Genomic DNA, 19831 nt, shown 5'->3' with positions numbered 1-19831 from the left:
GGGGAGCGCTCACCTTCACCTTCTATGGGATGGTGCATTCCGGGGCGTTAAGATTATTTTCGGCGCTGCAGCGCCACCTGGTGGACGGCGGGGGAACTACCATCTTAAATCCCAGCCGGACCCGAATCCTGTGCAGAGAACGCGCCGCTGGATCGCGAATGGGCCGGGTAAGTAAATGTGCCCCATTATCTCTTGAGGCTGTGTAATATTCCTTACTAGAGGACACCGGACTGGCCCATCCCCCTCTCCCCCTCAAACCCGTAACATAAACAGTAATGAGCATAAAGGCTATGAGCAACATTCTTCCCTGATGAGATGTAGGGGCGGTGAAGGCAGAATAATTGCCGGATCCGTTGCAGGAGCTCCGGAGTGCACCTCTGCCTACATAAACGATCAGGTAACGGCCCCCTCTGCTTATGAGTTTAAGTGTAATACTTTTTTTTTTTTTTTTTTTTTAAGGACCATCACGGCGCAGTGACTTTGAATCCTTGGGTTATTGCATGCTGAAATGGTTGTCTGGGTCCTTACCTTGGAGTGATGAAAAAAATCCGCGCTCTATAATGGATCATAAAAAGAGGTCAGTGGCACCAGTTCTTAAAATGAATAAAATTGCAAATATAGTATGGCAGTATATGAGGATTTTCCACATCTTCTATTACAATGTGCAAATCGCACATTGTAATAAATGGAGTGCATTGAGATGGCCTCGGGTCTTTGTGTGCCACACGCTGCTGTCTTTTTAATGCCGATGGCAGCTTTGCCGATGACTATCACATGGTTAACAGTGAGCCCTCTCCAAACACCCGCAGCTGGCGCTTGACATAACTATATGTCACACGTTGTTAAGGGAATAAATGGCTGTTTAACCCCTTAGTGACCAAGCTCATTTGTGCCTTAATGACCAAGCCCTATTTTTCAAAACTAACGTTTGTCACTTTTTCCTGTAATAACTTTAGAACGCTTTAGGGATCTTCCCCCCTCCCGTAATATAGGAGTTTTTATATCTATGAGGTAATTATGTATACTTAGTGATATTGACAATGCATGCATTTGTTTACTAGAAGAATGTTCAATACTTATTGATTACTTTATCCTTGACCTTTTGGTCGATTCTTTGTATATTCACCGTGTTTTGCATGCAAGCATATGCATGGTTGTTCTTTTTTAGTTGTCTATGAAATTTGATTATAAGAAATTAAGTTTTTCTATTCCACATGAGCATCCTTCTTTTTTCTATTCCTAGATTATTTGCCAGGATGCTATTTTGCATATTAATTTATGAGATTCAACCCCCGTATGTTAAACTTTAAAACACTTTAACTTAGTTTAGAGGTTTTTTTGTGACATGTTGTATACCATATCTCAGATTTGTTTTGGGATCATTTTAGAAGTGTCCTTTTGTTTCATTATGATGCTAGAAAGATTACAAATCAAACAGAATTTTTTTTTAATTTTCAAGAAAATTTTAGAATCCAATTATTTAAGGGACCATTTTATTTCTATAGGGTTTTGGGGAGTCCTGTTAATATAATTTACTAATTTTTTCAGTAATACGTTCATTTAGCCCTAAAAAGTATCCACTTTAGCTGAATAAAAGTAGAAAATGCTTTTATTTATGTTTTTTATGCGGTAACACTATGTGGGGTTTGTGTTATGATCTTGACTTTTTTCACATTATATGTCTCTTTATACAGTATGTTATTAGAGCTTATGGGCATTTTTATTTATTTGTTAATTTTTATTTTTGTACAATTTTTTCTTTCTTTTTTTAATATTTTTATTAGTTCCATCATGGAAAATGAACAAGCACTCATCTGATTACTTGTACATGATAATACCCTGCAATACTGGTGCATTGCAGGGTATTAGTTCCTTCAGTTTTGCACACAGATTGACTGGATCTTAAAGGCAGTTCCTGTGGACAGCTCTGTCATGTTCGTACCTCAGGGCTGCCATTGAAAGGACGGGCACCTCTGAAGACGACGCAAGGGGGGGGGGTTGCGACTGTGGGTGTTTCACTGGAGTGTAAGCTGTGAGGTACAGCTGACACCCCGTGTATACCGATCGGCATGGAGTTAAAGTGCATCCCTTCAAATAGATTAAGACATGGGCCTAACTTGCCTAACTTGCTGATCAGTAGGGGTCTCAGTGCTGAGACCCCACAGATTGCGAAAACGAGAGGTCCAACCGACATTGTCGCTCCATGAGAGTAATGGAGCAGACGTTAATCTCTACGTTCAAAAATTAAAAGTAGTTTAGATTCTTTTCATAACTTCCCCAGGTATTTCACAAAGGAATTAACCCTCATATTGGAATTGCTATTGTTTAGTTCCAAAAGTGAATGGTCATATATATCCAGCTGAATACTGGATGCATTATATTTGTGCTTGACTGCTTTGAAGTGTGTAAACTGCTTTATTATATATTCACTCATTGACAATGTCTTGAATATTGTTATATGTTGATTTCAATAAAGTTTATTGAACAGAAAAAATTAAAGTAACTGCTGGGTATCCTTAATCTAATGGTATACAATTAGGGACATAAAGTATTTTTTTGAAGATTTGTCTTTCTACAAAACTGGTTCCTGGCCATCCATGTTAGCTCCAGGTTATCCACTGTAAAGTCACATGCACGCGACCATCAGGTGGACGTATATTTGCATATATACGTCTCCATAGATGGTTATGGCGACATGTGCGGCACACACTATCTTCTCTGTGTGTACGGCCGTGCGTAGCTCACCCCTCCTCCTCTCCAGTGCGTCGCCGTACGTGAATGTAACCTAAGTCCTGCTTTCAGGGGTGGGGGGAGTCGGGGTTTGATGCATTTAAGTTTCTGTGTACAATTACTTCCATATTGAAACAGTGTTATTGCTTAATGCTGTATTCCCTTCTCTTTCCAAACAGTACCCAGACAGAATATCTCCCATGGATTTATATATTTTTAATTTATGGTATGATATTTTAGAAAAGCGTTAGTCAGGTCATCTAGGCTGGAGCATTGTGAAGTTTAAATGAGTATTCTCATCTGGGAATTAACATTCAATTAAATTCATCTGGCATATGCATTTCTTAATTTAGTTGTTATTTAAAATAAATATAACTGTGATGATAATTTCCCATAGATGTAGCCACGTCGTCTCTTAGAAAGAAGCTTTTTGTCCTTGGATATGACTGAACTATGCTGGAGTGATTGCACAAAGAAACACATTAGGGCACATTTACTTACCCGATCCGGAGGAGATCCCGAAAGTGCATTGTCCGATAATGCACTGTGCCGCGATTCAAGAAGATTGTGCGCCCGATATCCTGCATGTGCATGGCTTGCGACACAATTTTTAAGTTACCGTATATACTCGTGTATAAGCCGAGTTTTTCAGCACAAAAAATGTGCTGAAAAACGTCACCTCCGCTTATACACGAGTCATACATACAGTCATAAAAAATATTTTAAAAAATAATAAACTTATATACTCACCCTCCAGTGGCCCCGACGTGCAGCGCTGCTCCCCCGATGTTTGCGCGGGTCCTCTTCTGGATTCCGCGCCCGTCTTCTGTCTTCTCTAACTTCGTGCTGGGCGCCGCCATGTTTTTCTCCCAGGCGGCGCCTAGTATGATGTTAGCAGTGGCGCGTCATACTAAGCGCCGTCCGGGGGAGAACAATGGCGGTGCCCAGCACGTAGTTAGAGAAGAAAGAAGACGGGCGCGGAAGCCAGAAGAGGACCTGTGCGGACATCGGGGAAGCAGCGCTGCATGTCGGGGCCACCAGATGGTGAGTATATAAGGTTTTTTTTTGTTTTTTTTTAATGCGGGGCAGGCTGTATACTACTGGGGGCAGTGCTGTATACTACTGGGGACTGGCTGTATACTACTGGGGGCGGACTGGCTGTATACTACTGGGGGCAGGCTGGCTACATACTGGGGGGGAGGGGGTCTGTGACTAATGCATTTCCCACCCAGGGCTTATACTCGAGTCAATAGGTTTTCCCAGTTTTTGATGGTAAAATTAGGGGTCTCGGCTTATACTCGGGTCGGCTTATGCTCGAGTATATACAGTAAATCCCGTCTTTTTAAAGGAGAACTTAGCCCTATTACAGGAAACAAGAAAACCATTTTAACCCCTTAACGACGCTGGGTATTTTCGCTCAATTCTCGCTCTTCATCTTCAAAAATCCATAACTTTTAAATTTTTCCATGTACAGAGCTGTGTGAGGGCTTATTTTGTGCGTAACAAATTTTACTTTCCCGTGATGTTATTTATTATTCCATGCCGTGTACTGAGAAGCCAGAAAAAAATTCCAAATGTGGAAAAATTTTAAAAAACTCTAACTCTTCGCTCCAAAATAACCTCTACTTTATCTATAGAGGTTTTATAGCGTTAATACATTTTCAAAAATTAAACGAATGTGTACAAAAAAAAAATTGCCATCTTCTGACGCTAACAACTTTTTCATACTTTTTTGCGTAATGAGCCGACATTTTCATTGCTACCATTTTGAGGATTGTGAGGATTTTATATTTTGATAGATCGGGCCTTTTGGGACGTGGCGATACCTAATGTATCTGTGATTTTTACTGTTTTTTATATTTATATCAGTTCTAGGGAAAGGGGGGTGATTTGAACTTTTAATATTTTATTAATTTTTCACATTTTTTAAACTTTTTTTTTTTCTTTTTTCACTATTTCTTACATTAACCCTAGATGGTCCGATCGTTCCTACCATAGCCACAGGCTCATTGTAATGAATAGGCAGAAACCATGTAGCCTCGGGTCAAACGAAGACCAGAGGCTACTATGGCAACTAATCGCCGCCCCCGATGACTTACAATCGGAGGTAAGATGGCGGCGCCCATGCGCTGCCATGCCTACAGTGCCGCCGGCGACTTTGCCGACTTTACGACTTTGGCGGTGGCAGGGAACAGGTTAACACCCGCGATAGGTGCAAACACCGACCGTGGGTGTTAGCGATGGGTCTTTGCTGCGATATGCAGCAAAGCCCATCTCTGTATGAAGAGGGCTCCTCCCGTGAGCCCTCTTCATACAACCTTCACAGCTGCGTGGCGGATATATCTGCCACGGAGCGTAAAGGGGTTAAATTCCTACTATCTGCACAGATCATGCCAAGAAGTAACTTTTTCCATAGGGCTCAATGGCGGGGAGTTATATTAACTTGTACACCAGTAAACGTGAATTATGAAGTTCTTTTGTTTCTTCGCTTCACGTTTCTTTAAAAAAAAAACACACAAAAAAAAAACACATGTATTTTGTTGTTAAATGTATTAAATGGACAACAATTTCCCTTGAAACCCCTGACCGCGGCGTGCAAGGGGCATTTCAGAAGAATCGGACCCCCCCTGCGGCGCTTACCGGGGGGGTCCGCTGCTCCGACCGCAGCCCCGGGACTGCCGGTGCCCGGGGCTGCGCGATCCTCCTTCCTGTAGCCGGGTCCCTGCCTTCTGACAGGACCCGGCTGTAACACACTGAGCATGCGCAGCATGCTCAGTGTGTTACATTACACAGTGTAATACATCTGTATTACACTGTGTAATGTGAAGAAGAGCTTGAACAAGTGATCAGTGGATCACTTGTTCAAGCTAACCTGTAAAAGTTAATAAAAATGTTAAAAACATTACATAAAATAATTTTTTAATAAAAATAATTAATTAAATAAAGTTAGTCCCCTAAACACAAATATTCCCTATACACATGCAATAAAGTGAAAAAAACACAAAATCGCCAAAAAACCCCACATATTTGGTATCGCCGCGTCCGTAACAATCTGTACAATAACTCAGAAACATTATTGGACCCGCTCGGTGAACGCTGTAAAAACAAAACCCGAAAAACACGCCAAAAATGTACATTTTTCATAAAATCTCTACACAAAAATGTTCTAAAAAGTGATCAAAAAAAGTTATGTGAGCAAAAATGGTACCACTGAAAAGAACAACTCAACACGTAAAAAATAAGTCCTAAACTAGCTCTGTCAACCAAAAAATATTAAAGTTACGTCTCCGAAAAGATGGCGATGCAAAAACAAATGAGATTTCCGCTATATTAGTTTTTATCCAGTAAAATTGTAAAAGTAAATGAAAAACTATATAAATGAGGTATCACCGTAATCGTAGTGACCTATAGAATGAAGATAATATAATATTTTTAGTGTACGTTGTACGACCCCATTGACAATTTTCTTTTCACCCATACATTCAAGAGTTAATAAAATCTCATCAATAAGCTAATGACCCACTAAAATGAAGTATTTGTAAAGTGCATCTCATGTCGCAGAAAATAAGCCCTTATATGTCCAAATTGCCAAAAAAATAAAGATTGTATAGCCAATACAAATTGACAATGCATAATCTGCTCTGAATGGCGCAGCTCCCTTCGATGCCCTGGCGTGTGCCCATACAGCAGGTTACCACCACATATGGGGTATTATTATACACGGAAGAGATTGGGTATCAAATTTTGTGGAGCGTTTTGGTATTTTATCCACTGAGAATTTGTACATTTTTTTTTTTTCTCATTCAAGGTTTTATTGAGAAAGTTAAGGTACATACAAAGTAACGTAGGTTGATGCATTATTGCCTTTAGGGCATGCATAGTTAACAAGTCAACATACAGTTTAAACAAGTAGGGAGAAGGCATTTATAACAAGAACAAATGGTAAGAACCGGCCTCCGCCTATACATTGTCTTATTCTCAGGAGCTATATAATAATTGTGGCAGAGTTAAAACAAGCAAAACTGCCACTATGCAATGCAAGTATAGGTAGAGAAGATAAAAGATAGAGGGGGGGGGGTAGAAAAGGAAGACAAGGTTGGGTGACTGGGGATAGGAGTGGATGGGCGGGATGGGGGGGTAGCAAGGGCACTGGGTGGTACTAGAGGTGTAGTCGAGGTGTTTCTTTTCCCCGGTTGCACCACTTCCACAGAAACCTCAATCTTGAAGTATGCGGTAGGACTGGGAGCCCAGGAACTGCTTCCAGTGAAACCACGTTTTTGAGAATCGTGTGCGATCTTTTGGAGATTGAGCGATCAATTCTTCCATTCTGTGCGTCAGGGCAACTTCCCCGAACCATTCACTCAAAGTGGGAGGGGAGTCAGATTTCCATTTCCGTGGAATTATTGTCTTAGCTGCCTGCAAGAGGTGTTTGGCCAGAGATTTCTTGTATGTTGAGACGGGGATGTCGAACATAAATAATAAGACTGCCTCAGGGGAATTGGGGATTTTAAGGCCTGTGGTTTCTTCAATGACTCGGAGTACATTGGACCAAAAGCTTTGTAGGCGAGGACATTGCCACCAGATGTGTGACATTGTACCACTCGCAGACCCACAACGCCAGCATCTGTCCGGGACTGTTGGATACATTTTGTGTAGAAGCGAGGGTACCCTGTACCATCTCGTCAAAATTTTGTAGCTGGTTTCTTGATGTTTGGAGGCTATAACTGCTCTTTGAGCTAAGGAGAAGCATTGTGACCATTGTCCCTCTGTGAATGTCTTCCCCAGTTCTATTTCCCAGGCTTTGCAGAATGGTGGTGTGGGCGTGCGGTCGGGAGTAGTTAATAATTTGTACATTTCTGAAAGGGCGTGGGGCGTATGAGAGTGTGATTTGATGGAGGTGTGAAAGTGTTGGAGTTGATGATATTGAAAATGGTGGGTGGCTGTTGGCGTGCTGCCTGGTAAAAGCACTGAGAGTGGTTGTAGGTTGGTACCCGCCAGGACATGTGTGAAACGAAGAGGCTTATGTTGTGCGCCCGTTAGGAATTCGCCTTTGTGGAGGGCAGGTGGGAAGAGGGGGTTGTCTGTGATGGGTGTGAGGGGTCCTTGCCTGTCCACCAGAGAGTACCTTTTAAATTTCGGAGTGTGTGTTCAGTAGAGAATGAGAGAGGGGTGGTATATCTGGAAGCAAGGGACCAGGTCCATGGAAGGGTGGATATTTCCCTGGGGCATATACCCTGTGCCAGTGAGACCCATGTTTTGGAGTGTTTGTGATGAAAAAGGTCAAGCACTCTAGCGTGTGTTGCTGCCAAGTAGTAAAGGCGGCAATCTGGTAGACCCACCCCCCCTCTATCTTTTGGTAGTATCAGAATGTCTCTCTTCACTCTGGGGCGGCTTGTGGACCAGACAAATTTGGAGAAGCATTTTCTGGTTCTATCCCAAAAGGTGGCGGGGATAGCAATGGGGATGGTTTGTAGGAGGTATAGCAGTCGAGGTAGGAGGGTCATTTTGAGAATGTTTAGCCTGCCGAACCAGGAGAAGTCTTTTTTCCGCCATGTGTCCAGGTCTGAGATGAAGCTGGCTAAGAGGGGGGAGAAATTGTTGTTAAACAGTTTGGATAGGTCGCTGGAGATCTTAACACCCAGGTATGTAATGCCCCCAGGGGGCCATGCAAAAGGGAGGTTTGCCCTAAGGGTTTCAACTTCAGAGGGGGGAAGTGATACGTTCAGTGCTTCGGATTTTGTCGTGTTAACTTTAAAGTTGGACCATTTCCCGAACACTGAAAGTATGGACATCAGGGCTGGTAGGGATTGGGTAGGGTTGGTGATATAGACCAGGAGGTCATCTGCAAAAGCCGAGCATTTATACTCGGTTCCAGCGATGGAGATACCTTGGATATTAGGGTCATCGCGTATGGCTCCTAACAAGTGTTCCATCACCAGAACATATAGGAGCGGGGAGAGGGGGCATCCCTGGCGGGTTCCGTTGCTGATGGAGAAGGGGGCGGATAGGGTACCATTGATTTTTAATCTGGCTGATGGATTTTTATATAGGGACAGTATTTTGGCAGTGAAACCCGGACCAATTCCTATATTACTTAGTGTATCTCTCAGCGAGGACCATGAAATCCTATCAAAGGCCTACTCCGCATCCAGGGATAGTATCATCATAGGAATCTTATGGGACTGGGCGTATTTCATGATGTCAAGGGTTTTTATGGTGTTGTCACGGGCTTCTCGGCCAGGCACGAACCCTACTTGATCTTTATGAATAAGATCTGGCAAAAGGGGGTTCAATCGGTTGGCTATAAGCTTGGCAAAAATCTTAAGATCTACATTTAGAAGCAAAATTGGCCTATAGCTAGTGCAGGATTGAGGGTCTTTGCCTGGTTTGGGGATGACTACGACATGTGCGGAAGTAGCCTGGGGGGGGGAAGGGGGATTCCGGGGAGACACTGTTAAATGCTTTCAATAAAATAGGGCTCAAAATGGGCAGGAAGTGTTTATAGAATTTCCCTGTGTATCCGTCAGGGCCCGGGCTCTTACGTCCAGGGAGGCCTTTGATCACCGCCTCTAGTTCTGCATGTGAGAAGGGTTGTTCTAGGGCTGAGATGGTTCCTACTGAGAGGGGGGTAAACGGGGGAGGGGGGTGCATGCTCATGTCTCTGGTGGGAGTTGGGGCTGCCGGGAGATTGTATAGGTCTGCATAGAAGGATTGGAAAGCCTCGCAAATATCTGGGGTAGAGTGTGCTATTGTGTTCGGGGTAGATTTAATACTTGAGATGAAAGATTGGGCTGCTCTTCTCTTTAGGGCTCTAGCTAACATTTGCCCACATTTGTTGCCATATTCATAAAACTTACTGCGGCATATTTGCAGCATTCCCCCATATGCCAGGTCAAGCAGACGTCTGACTTCCAACCTGGCCATCTGTAATTCACGTAGCGTGGAGGTCCCCAATGCGTGTTTATGTTGTGTTTCAAGGGAGGAAACCTTTTGTAGGGCTAATTGCAGTTTATGAGCCTTTTCTCTTTTCAGGCGGGTCCCGTGTCTAACGAATACACCCCTTATGAGCCATTTGAGTGTGTCCCATTTAGTCAGGAGGGGTGTTGTGTCCTGCTCTCTCTCTTGAATATAGTTGTTTATAGTTTGAGACACTTCAGCAGTGCAAAGGGGGTCTAGTAAAAGTGATTCGTTTAGCTTCCACGACCATTCTCGCTTGGTCAAGAAAGGTAGTCTAAAAGAGGAATAAACTGGTGCGTGATCCGAGAGAAGTATGTTATCAATTGAAGTGGAGATTAACCAGGGAAGAGTGCTATGTTGTGTTAGGATGTAGTCTAGTCTGCTATAGACACCATGTGGGGAAGAGTAAAAACTGTAATCCCTGTCCGAGGGATGTTGTATCCTCCAGGCATCACACAGTTGTAGGTGTCTGAGGGCTCGTTTCACTTTTTTCAGAGCTGAATAAGCGATGCTGGATTTACCCGATGAATTATCAAGGGTAGGATCTAAGGTTAGATTTAGGTCTCCACATAGTATAGCAGAACCCCGTATCAGGGGAAGTACATCATCGAGTAGCTTAAGTATATAAGCCACCTGGCCCTGATTGGGTGCGTAGACATTGAGAATGGTGAAAATGTGGCCGCTTATGTCGATGGTAAGCAAGAGATATCTGGCGTTGGGGTCCACAGTACAATCAATTATTGTGTGCGGCAGGGATTTGTGTATCGCTATGGCCACTCCACAGGAGCGTGATTGAGGATTATTAGCGAAATGCCAGGAGGTATAGTGTTTATGTCTCATCGAAGGTGAATGGCCAACTTTAAAATGTGTCTCTTGCAGGCATAAGATTTGTACCTTTTTCCTGTGGAAGTGGTGCAGTACCTGGGCTCTTTTGGAGGGAGAGTTGAGTCCCTGGGCGTTGAAGGAAGCGATCTTGAGGTCAGCCATCGGTAAGGTGAGTTATCACGTTATAGAATTTCACACCTTTAGGTACTAAGGGAGAGAGGAGTTAGACGTTGAGATAATTGTTATACTTGAGGAGAGGTATGGGAGGGGGATGGGGATTAGGTTGGGGAGGAGAGAGGGAAAGGGAAAGTAGCGGAAAAAGAAGGGGAAGAAAAACAAGACAGAAGCAGCGCCTCAAAGAAAAGGGGGAGCTGCAGCAGTAACTAATAACAAGTGTTGTGGAGGGTGTCGGACTGACAACCAGTGTCGACCGAGATCCTCAAACTAACGGGGTGGTGGACTCATTGAGCCGTGAGTGCGCCCCCTTGGATAGGATGGCGAGAATATAGGCCATCAGGCAATGACAAAAATATATTGATACTAGCTAAAGTGGGCAAACCAGTACACATTACATCAGGAAGGGTACAGGTTCATGAGAGGGAGAAGCAGTCAGACTCAGACTCAGGGACTGTTGCTGTGGCGGTTCGGTCCCATGTGTCCGAGTGGAGGAGCGAAATCTTGGCCGTTGGGACGATGAGGACGTTTCCTGGGGCTCCTTTTCGGAAGGCCCAGTGGCGTCAGGTTGGCTGACTGTGGGTTGATGTTTCCTTTGGGTGGCATGGAAAGAGGGCCACGTAGATAGGTGGACCGCAGGTAAATTCAGGTCGCGTAGGAAGGATGGCAGGTCGTCAGCTGAGCGAAGGGAGAATTCCTTGCCTCCTTGGCGGACTTGTAAAGCGAAGGGGAAACCCCATCTATAGGGTACGTCGCGTTCACGTAGCATGTCTAGCAAGGGTCGGAGGGCAGCCCGTTGAGCTAGCGTATAGCGGGACAAGTCCGGTAGGATTTTAATGACAGTGCTTTGGTATGTTATCTGTTTCTGAGAGCGGATTTTGAACAGAAGCTGCTCCTTCAGCGCATAAAAATGAATCCGACAGATGACATCTCTAGGTGTTTGAGCGTTTGGATCAGGGGGTCTCAGAGCGCGGTGTGCTCTGTCAATTTCAATGTATGTGTCAGGTGGGCGCCCTAGGATGCCGTTAAAAATGGTGGTTAATGTCGAGAGCAGAGTAGCTTGTGAGACGCTTTCTGGAAGACCCTTGATGCGCAGGTTGTTGCGTCTGCTTCTATTTTCAATATCATCTATATGTTGCTGTATGGCAAATAGCTGGGTCTGTTGTCGCAGGACTGTGTCTTGTAAGGTCTCAAGTGACGCTTCTGTGGAAGATTTGGCCTGATCCAGGACATCAATCCTACTGGAGAGCGTTGATATCTCAGAGTGAAGTTTAGCAAATTCCTGTTTGCAGTCGGCGGTTATCTGCGCTGCGAAGTTGGACATGTCAGCCTTAGTAGGTAAGGAGGCAAGCAAGGTGTGGAGATCTGACAAGGTGGGTATTCTCTCCTCAGTGGGAGTAGGTTGTGTGCAAATGGGGTCATGCAACTGTGCCTTGGGAGTGGTGAGTGTTCCCACATGTTGATTAGTTATGTGTCCTGTGTGCACAGAAGTGGGTACAGACCCAAGGTATGGTGATTCTTGCAAAGGGGAGGTTAAGGGGACTCCAGCCCCGTACTCACTGGAAGGCTTCTGGCCTAGGCCTGAGCTGCTGGGGCTTGAAGGTCTTGGATCTCCTGCTCCAGATGTAAGCTGGATTCCTCTAGGGGTATTAACCCGGCTTTTGGCCTTCGTTGCTCCTTGTTCTGGAGTCAGCACCTCTTCCTCTGGCCCCATGTCAGGTACCTGCCATTGGGAGTTGGCGTGGGCCATGTCGGAGGCCTGTTCCGTCCCTATGGATGTGCACATGAGGGATCGCGGTTGGGACACTGTCTGTGTCGGCGGCAGGGATAAGGAGGCTCGGAGGTCGGTCGCGGGCTGCGCCAGCTCTGCAGGCTCGGTGCGCGCCATTTTACCTTCTGCGGCGCAAGCCGCTGTCTCCGGCGGTGTGCCACCTGGGAGAGGCGCCGAGCAGCTCAGCTCGCTCGGCAGGGTCGGAGCTGTGTCCTCTCCCGCTGTCGGCCCGGTTTCGGGGGCTACGTGCTGCGCAGCTTCTGTTGTGCCTGGTCGCAGTGGAGAGCTTGGCTGGCGGTGGCGGCCATCTTGGCTCCTCGTGGTCGGGGGCATAAGGTCCATGTTCTCCGGAGTGGAGGTAAAGAAATGGCCAATACCCTTCCTGGTTGTCGATATCGTTTGTGGGGTCTTAAGTAGCTTTTTTCTGGTGGGTTTCCCCATGCCCGGATGCCTGATGCCTTTGGATGAAGAGGGGTGCACAGCGGAGCTCAGATTCCGTGCGTCCTCACTCTTCCATGGCTGGCCACGCCCCAGAATTTGTACATTTTTTGAAAAACATATTCATTTAGCCAAAAAAATTTTACTTTCAAAATTGCATCCGATTTTGTTTTAACCCCTGTAAAACAATTAAAGGGTTAACAAACTTCATAAAAGTTGTTTCACGTACCTTGAGGGGCGTAGTTTCTATAATGGGGTAATTTATGGGGTTTACTTTTATTTAGGTCTCTCAAAGTGATTTGAAACCTGAGCAGGTCCCTCAATAGCAGGATTTTGCGTTTTTTATGAAAATGTGAAAAATCGCAACGGTCAAAGGCCCATAACATCCTACAAAAATAAGAGTATGCATAAAAAACCATGTCCACATAAATTAGACATTTAGTGAATGTTAGTTATTACGGTTTTTTGCGGTTATGACTATGTATGGAAAAAGTAGAACATTTTGAAGTTTAAAAATAAAATTTTTTTCCAAATTTTCACCAAATATCTGATTTTCTCATAAATAAATGCAAAACATACCACCAAAATTTTTCAAATAACCTGAAGTACAAAGTGTCACGAGAAAACAATTTTAAAATCACTTGGATATGTTAAAGCGTTCCGAAGTTATAACCACTTATTGTGACACAGGGCAGATTTGAAAAAATGGGCCGTGTCAGGAAGGTGAAAAGTGGCTTCAGCGTTAAGGGGTTAAGCTGATCACTCTTTATAACATTCTGGAGTATATGCAAATTGCCATTCTAAAACCCGATGCAGAAGACTCTGTAAAAATTAACATTTGTATCATTTTCAAAACTTTTGGCCATGACTGTACTTTGTGATATCTACCCAGCTCCAACTTTCATAAGCTGCCTGCCTCATTCTCCACTTTGAAACACAAAGTTTCTTCTGGGCCTTCCTTCGTCATCTTCTGTTTGGAGACCATTGTGGAAAAGAACTTTACAACAAAATGAAACTTTGGAAAGTAAAATTCAGTTTATACTATATATTTATTTATTTTTTTAATATGTCTTTGTTTATTTATATACAGATTTCAAACAAATTTACCAGGACTCCTCAAGCAGTGCTTTAACAAAAGAAAAATTCCAGGTATGCACATTTTTTAGATTTAATTGTTAACCATCATTATTCTGCAAAACGCTTGATCAGTGATTGTTATGAGCTCCCATAACTTTTTAAAGCGAACCTTTTACTGGGATTGTCATTTGTCATTTGTTAAAATAGCCTAGGCTGATTTAAAAAATGCCCTTGTCAACATTCTGAATTATTTCAGTAGTTTAGAACAGTTTATTTTACATTACCAGACTCCCTGCCAGCAGTATGTGATTCCTGGGGATGCATCTGTGTGTGCCTGTGTCTCCTCATGTAATTTCCCTCTCCTCCACGCCATCCTCTACCCTATCAGCTCAATGCACATGACAGGAAGTGGAAACGGGTGTGAGAGCTGGATGAGTGTGGTTGTTGTTTCTGACACATTAGCCCTTCCAGATGTTAAAGAGAGTGACTTACAATGTACCATGGAAAAATTTTGTAAATTTATTTCCTTAACCATTTAAATCCTTCACAAAGTATTATAACTCTGAAGAAGTCTCTCAATTCAGGTTCTGGGAAACCTCCATACAGCTTTCTAGGCAATATCATTACATTAAATAGTAAGGCTCCTTTCCCACTGTAGCAAGGTATTGCCATAAACTGCGAGAGCATATGGGAGAGAAAATAGGGTTATACATCCCCCCCGACTGGTCGGTAATTTTTATGGATTGATTTATTTGCATTGTTTGGTCCTGTGTTTCATTGTTACTGTAGCTTCTTACTACAGGTATTGGATTGATTTACAGCTCCATTCTCCATTTGTTGCCCCCCCCCCTTGACTAGAGTGATTATTGTAGGCTAACAGCAAGCTTATGCAAAGCTTTGTTTAATTTAGGATTTCTATTGAGATACAGTGGTATGTCATCCGTGGTTAAAATCATTAGAGACGTGGTTGTTATAGAGGGCTTGTGCTATATTGTGCTATGTGCAATATTTATAGGTCTTATACTTTATTTCCAATGTGTGGGTTTCTCATCGTTTGGGTCATTTGAGCCAATTTTTCTGTTAATCTAAAATCAGGAGAATGTATATAGGCACTCTTAACTGTGTGGATCAATCACCGTCATGCAGTGGTGAGATGGAGACGTAGGAAAACGTCAGTGTTCACATAGGTTGTGCTCGACTTCACAGTGTAACAGGGTAAATCCAGAAAGTAGAAAAAACAAAGTGGCACTCGCCAGTTCAAGAAAACAAATTTCCTTTATTGATGCTTACTAATGTATGATACATATTCCACAGTGTGTAGAGGAACACATTTAACTAATTATGGTCTTTCAGACCCAATGCGCTTATGGCCTCAAATTTTATAATGCATCTGCTTTCCCGACGTAGTAAATTGAGGGAACGATCACCTCCTACTGGACCACATTCTACCTTCTCTATACCCACAAATCTCAGTACATTTGCATTGCTATTGTGATGTTGTCTGACTTATTGAATGAGGTGGGGACAGCCGACCCCCGCAGTGATGGACCTCTTATGCTCCCTAAAACTGGTAAACAGACATTGCCTGCGTTCCCCTTTATATTCAGTGGGACGTGCACATGCATCATACCTGCCCTGAGAAAGCGCTGAACTGCACGAAACGGCCCGTTGGCTTTTCTGCTCTGCATGCCTCCCTGTGTACACTTTATATGAATAAAAGAAATCTGTTCACTTAGACTGGTGACTGCCACTTCGTTTTTTCTCCTTTCTGGATTTACCCTTTTTTAGTTAACATGAATTTTAATTACTATCTTGATTGATGAAATATAGCATAACATTTTCAGCATTGATTCATTTGCATGATTCAACTGGGTATATTTTTAGGTATGGAGGTTCAAACTTAATGGATGGTAGTTATTTTGCATTTATTACAGATTGTAAATTACTTTAATTTATGCATTCTTTTTATTTTAGATGTCCTGAAGGTATACCTGGAGAAAGTTGTGAATCTCGAGTATGATGAAAAGCCGGATTATAAGGAGTTTCGAAATCATTTTTCATCTATTCTGCAGAAAATGAATGTTAGGCCCTATGATCCTGTGCAACTATAAGAAAGGTAACAGCTTAACTCCTTCCCGCTCTGTGGCGGATAGATCCGCCGCTGAGCGCAGTGACTTAGCGCTCATTGGCGGATATATCCGACTCTGAGCTGATGGCGGCTCAGCTCGAGATCGGAGCCGAGGATCGGGATACACTGGATGTCAGCTGGAGCCAATAGCTGACATCCCAATGTAACACAACTGCGGTCAGAGTAGGCTCTGATCGCAAGTGTTTAACCTGCTAAATGCCGCAGTCAACGCGACCGTGGCATTTAACTCGGCTGACAGGGGTCTCTTCCCCACGATCACAATCAGATGATTGCTGGTTCATGTCCTATTGTGGAACTAGTAAGAAAAAAATGTTGTTCAATAAGAAATACATTAATAAAAATGCCCATAAGCCCCATAAACATATAAAGAGACATATAACGCAAAAAAATTTTAAAACATAACACAAATCCCACATATATAGCATCACCGCATCAGTAATGACCCGTAGATTTAAAAAAGATCATTATTGAACCCGTTTGATAAACACCATAGGAAAAAAAAAACCGTTAAAACCCCACCAAAAATTATGATTTTTACCTATTTCATCCCACAAAAAATGCAATAAAAAGTGATAAAACAACATACCTTAACACTCCAGAATGATACGGTTGCAAAGTACAACATGTCCCACAAAAACAAGCCATCAACCAGCTCCGTAGCCAAAAAAGGAAAAATGTTATGCCACTTGGAAGACAGCGATTCAAAAATGATAGATTTTTCTTCACATTAGGATTTTATTTGGCAAATTTAGTAAGAAAACGTAAGAAAAAATATTCACGTATGGTATCCCCGTAATCGTATTGACCCATAGAATAAAGATAACATGATTATTAGGCTATACGGTGAACACCAAACAAAAAGAGTTAAAAATCCAGTACAGAATTGATGCTTTTCTTCTCCTGCCCTATTAAAAAAAAATATCATAAATTTTCAACAATAGGGGATACCAACCCCAAAATGGTAACACTGGAAAAAGCATCTCATTCCACATAAAAGGCTAAAATTGTATAACCTACAAAAGGGACCAATGAGGAAACAAAAATCCTGGGAGGTGCAGGGCGCTCCTCCCCTTCTGCGCCCCTGTAAAACATGTAACATCCACATGTGGGGGCGTCTCTGTATTTGCATAACAAATTGTAAGATGGGTTTTCTCTTTTTATTTTTTGGAAATGTGTACATTTTAGGGCTAAATTTTAGGGCTAAGTTATGAAAATGTAAAACAGACCTATAGGAAATGTTATTCAGCCACTAATTTAGGTCGTAAAACTATGCCTAAAAACACGATGATTTTGAAAATGTCAAAACATTTTTTTTAATTCATTCGTTTTTATGTTTTTTTTCTATAAATAAACCCAAAATTCATGAGCCAAAATTTACCACTTAAATCAAGTATACAACATGTGAGGAAAAAACTGTCTCATAATGGCATTGATAAGTAGTAGTGTTATGAAGTTTTAACCATATAAAGCGACGCATGTCAGAATGCAAAAAAATGGGGCTGAGCCTTAAGCTACAAAATGGCTGTGTTTTGAAGAGGTTAAAGAATAACTGTAAAGTATAGAAACTTTTTCTTAACTAAGCTAAAATAAACAATTTTATAATTTACTCTCATTAGCTATTTACTCTCAGTTTGCCTGCTAGCAGGGGTTTTACCTTGTCCTCCTGTCTGTGCTTTGGTTTAAATTGGTTGCCATCAGTGAGGGTGGATCTTGTTGAGAGGGCACTAGGAGAGCTGCGCTCTCCCAATCTATAGCTGCTAGGTATAGGAGAATTTTAGTTCTGAATATTGCCAGCAGTAAGAAGATATCTCTAGAACCTTGTGTGATGTCACAAGCATGTTACTGATCACATACTTCAGGTCATCCAAATGCAAGGAGGCAGCCACACTTAGAAATCTCCGTAAGCTCCATAGAGATGAATGGAGCAGAACGGACAAGTGCGCCCGTCTGCTCCACTCATCTCTGGGAGCAACAAGAAGTCCGACAGAGGTACCTCGGACCCCACGCTCTTGTGATCAGTGGGAGATCCCATTACTTAGAGTGTGGAGCTGTCTCGGGCTACTCCACGCCCCCAGTAGCCTTAGAAATAAATTTGCATTTTGAAGCATTAAACTTTATTTCTGCAGCAGCTGCATACCTGAATTGCTGAAAAAGAGGATGTTGCTGCTTCCCAGACTGGGGAATCTATGGAGAATATCTCAGAAAGTCGATTCCCAATGGTAGATTTCCCCTTACTGAGTTAATTGACCATCGTTTGCTGCAGAGGTTCAAACTCATTTCACAGAGCCTCGTGGTTGCCTTAAAAGGGGCCAAGTGTAATTTTATGGCTGTATAAATGTATCTACTCTAGCTGTTTAGTAGTTATATTTATACAGTCTTTTGCCCTTTGAGGGCAACAACAAAGCCAAACATATTGTTAAATAACAATAACCTGAGACACTGGCATGGTTTTTATGTACCCCAAAGGGGCAGGAAGATAAGAGTTTTGGATTTGGCCTGCCAAACTTGTGTTTAACACCTGTGCTCTACTGTATGGCTTGTTTATCATGCTTGCTTTATGTCTGTTAATCATTGCTACCTTTTTTTTTTTTTTAGATCGGACGTTTGGAAAATGATATCCATTATTTCTGAACAGGAGTGAAGTTTTTTTTTGATGTTTTGATGATCTTTTTTCAGGTTATGGTACAATGCTCTGAGCCATGCTGTGTAAGCAGTTTTAAAATAATGTTAATGTTAATGGATCTGGATGCTGACTATACTGGTCACTCTAATGGCAAGTTTTCATTTCTCCAGTTTTTGTCATCAGTTATTTTAAACAAGAGCCAGGAATGGATCAACACATGAAACAGATGCATATCTTTCCATTGTATCATATTTCTGTGTAGTCTCCCCATCTGGTTTTGAATTGCTATAACTGAAGCAACTAAAAATGGATCATATAACTTCATTTTATCTGAACCTTATATTGTTTTAAAACTATAACATGTAAAACTGTGAAATAATTTTAGTCTTACTTCTGAATTCAAATTTTAATGATTACTTATTGAATTTTAAAGTTCCCTTTTATGTGTTAAACCAGTTTCTGGTCCCTATACTGGTCAGTATGTTGAATCAGAATTTGGAAGCCAAAAGTGGATCCTAGACAAAGAACATGTTTATATGTTGTAACTTTACTTTGTTATATTGGCTGTTTTTCAAGTACTGTATAATAATAATAATAATAATAATAATAATGGCATGTAAAAAAAAAAAGGTTTTTCTTTTGCAAAATTGTTTTTCTTCTTTTCATTTATATTAGTCCATGTTAAATTCTTTCCTGAAGTTTCTCTAAAACTCGCATAACAGGCATAACAAATCAGATTTTCCTGCTTTTTTCTACTGTATAGCAACATGCAGTTCAGCTCCATCTCACCTGAATGGCAGTTATTACACAGTGGTTGGTGTCTTCTACTACTTCATATTCTGTATAGGTTTACATTAATTGAAATAATTCAGGACAGTTGATGTTTTGGGGTCATGTTATGGTTTCTCCACAATCGCATACTGATTACCTATTCTGAGGAGTAGTCTCTTCACTATGAAAACTGAGTAGGGATGTACAAGTTTGTTTTTTTTTCTCAACTCTTTATTTTAATTTTTTCCATAATTTTTACAATGCCAGAACAATCGCTGCTACACATGTAAGGCAAATATGAGAACCTCAAACAATA

General features: G+C 42.2%; 1 protein-coding gene across 5 annotated transcripts in view; it reads left to right on the top strand.

Moving 5' to 3' along the window:
- VRK3 (VRK serine/threonine kinase 3) overlaps positions 1 to 19391 on the top strand; it is a 124214-nt gene extending 104823 nt beyond the window's left edge. For 2 of the 5 annotated variants that reach the window (XM_072117798.1, XM_072117799.1), the window contains 4 exons: positions 460 to 577; positions 13986 to 14044; positions 15947 to 16088; positions 18717 to 19391. In XM_072117798.1, coding sequence (XP_071973899.1) covers positions 460 to 577; positions 13986 to 14044; positions 15947 to 16083 — 314 coding nt within the window. In that variant the 3' untranslated portion in view covers positions 16084 to 16088; positions 18717 to 19391. Of the gene's footprint in view, positions 1 to 459; positions 578 to 10566; positions 10682 to 11857; positions 12025 to 13985; positions 14045 to 15946; positions 16089 to 18716 lie in introns of those variants that run through there. The other 3 variants (XR_011849002.1, XM_072117800.1, XM_072117801.1) reach the window with 3 other exon arrangements.
- Positions 19392 to 19831: the final 440 nt, after the last annotated feature.

Source organism: Engystomops pustulosus, chromosome 7 (assembly GCF_040894005.1).
Source record: "Engystomops pustulosus chromosome 7, aEngPut4.maternal, whole genome shotgun sequence".
NCBI lineage: Eukaryota > Metazoa > Chordata > Amphibia > Anura > Leptodactylidae > Engystomops > Engystomops pustulosus.
This window is presented reverse-complemented; position numbering and strand designations above follow the sequence as displayed.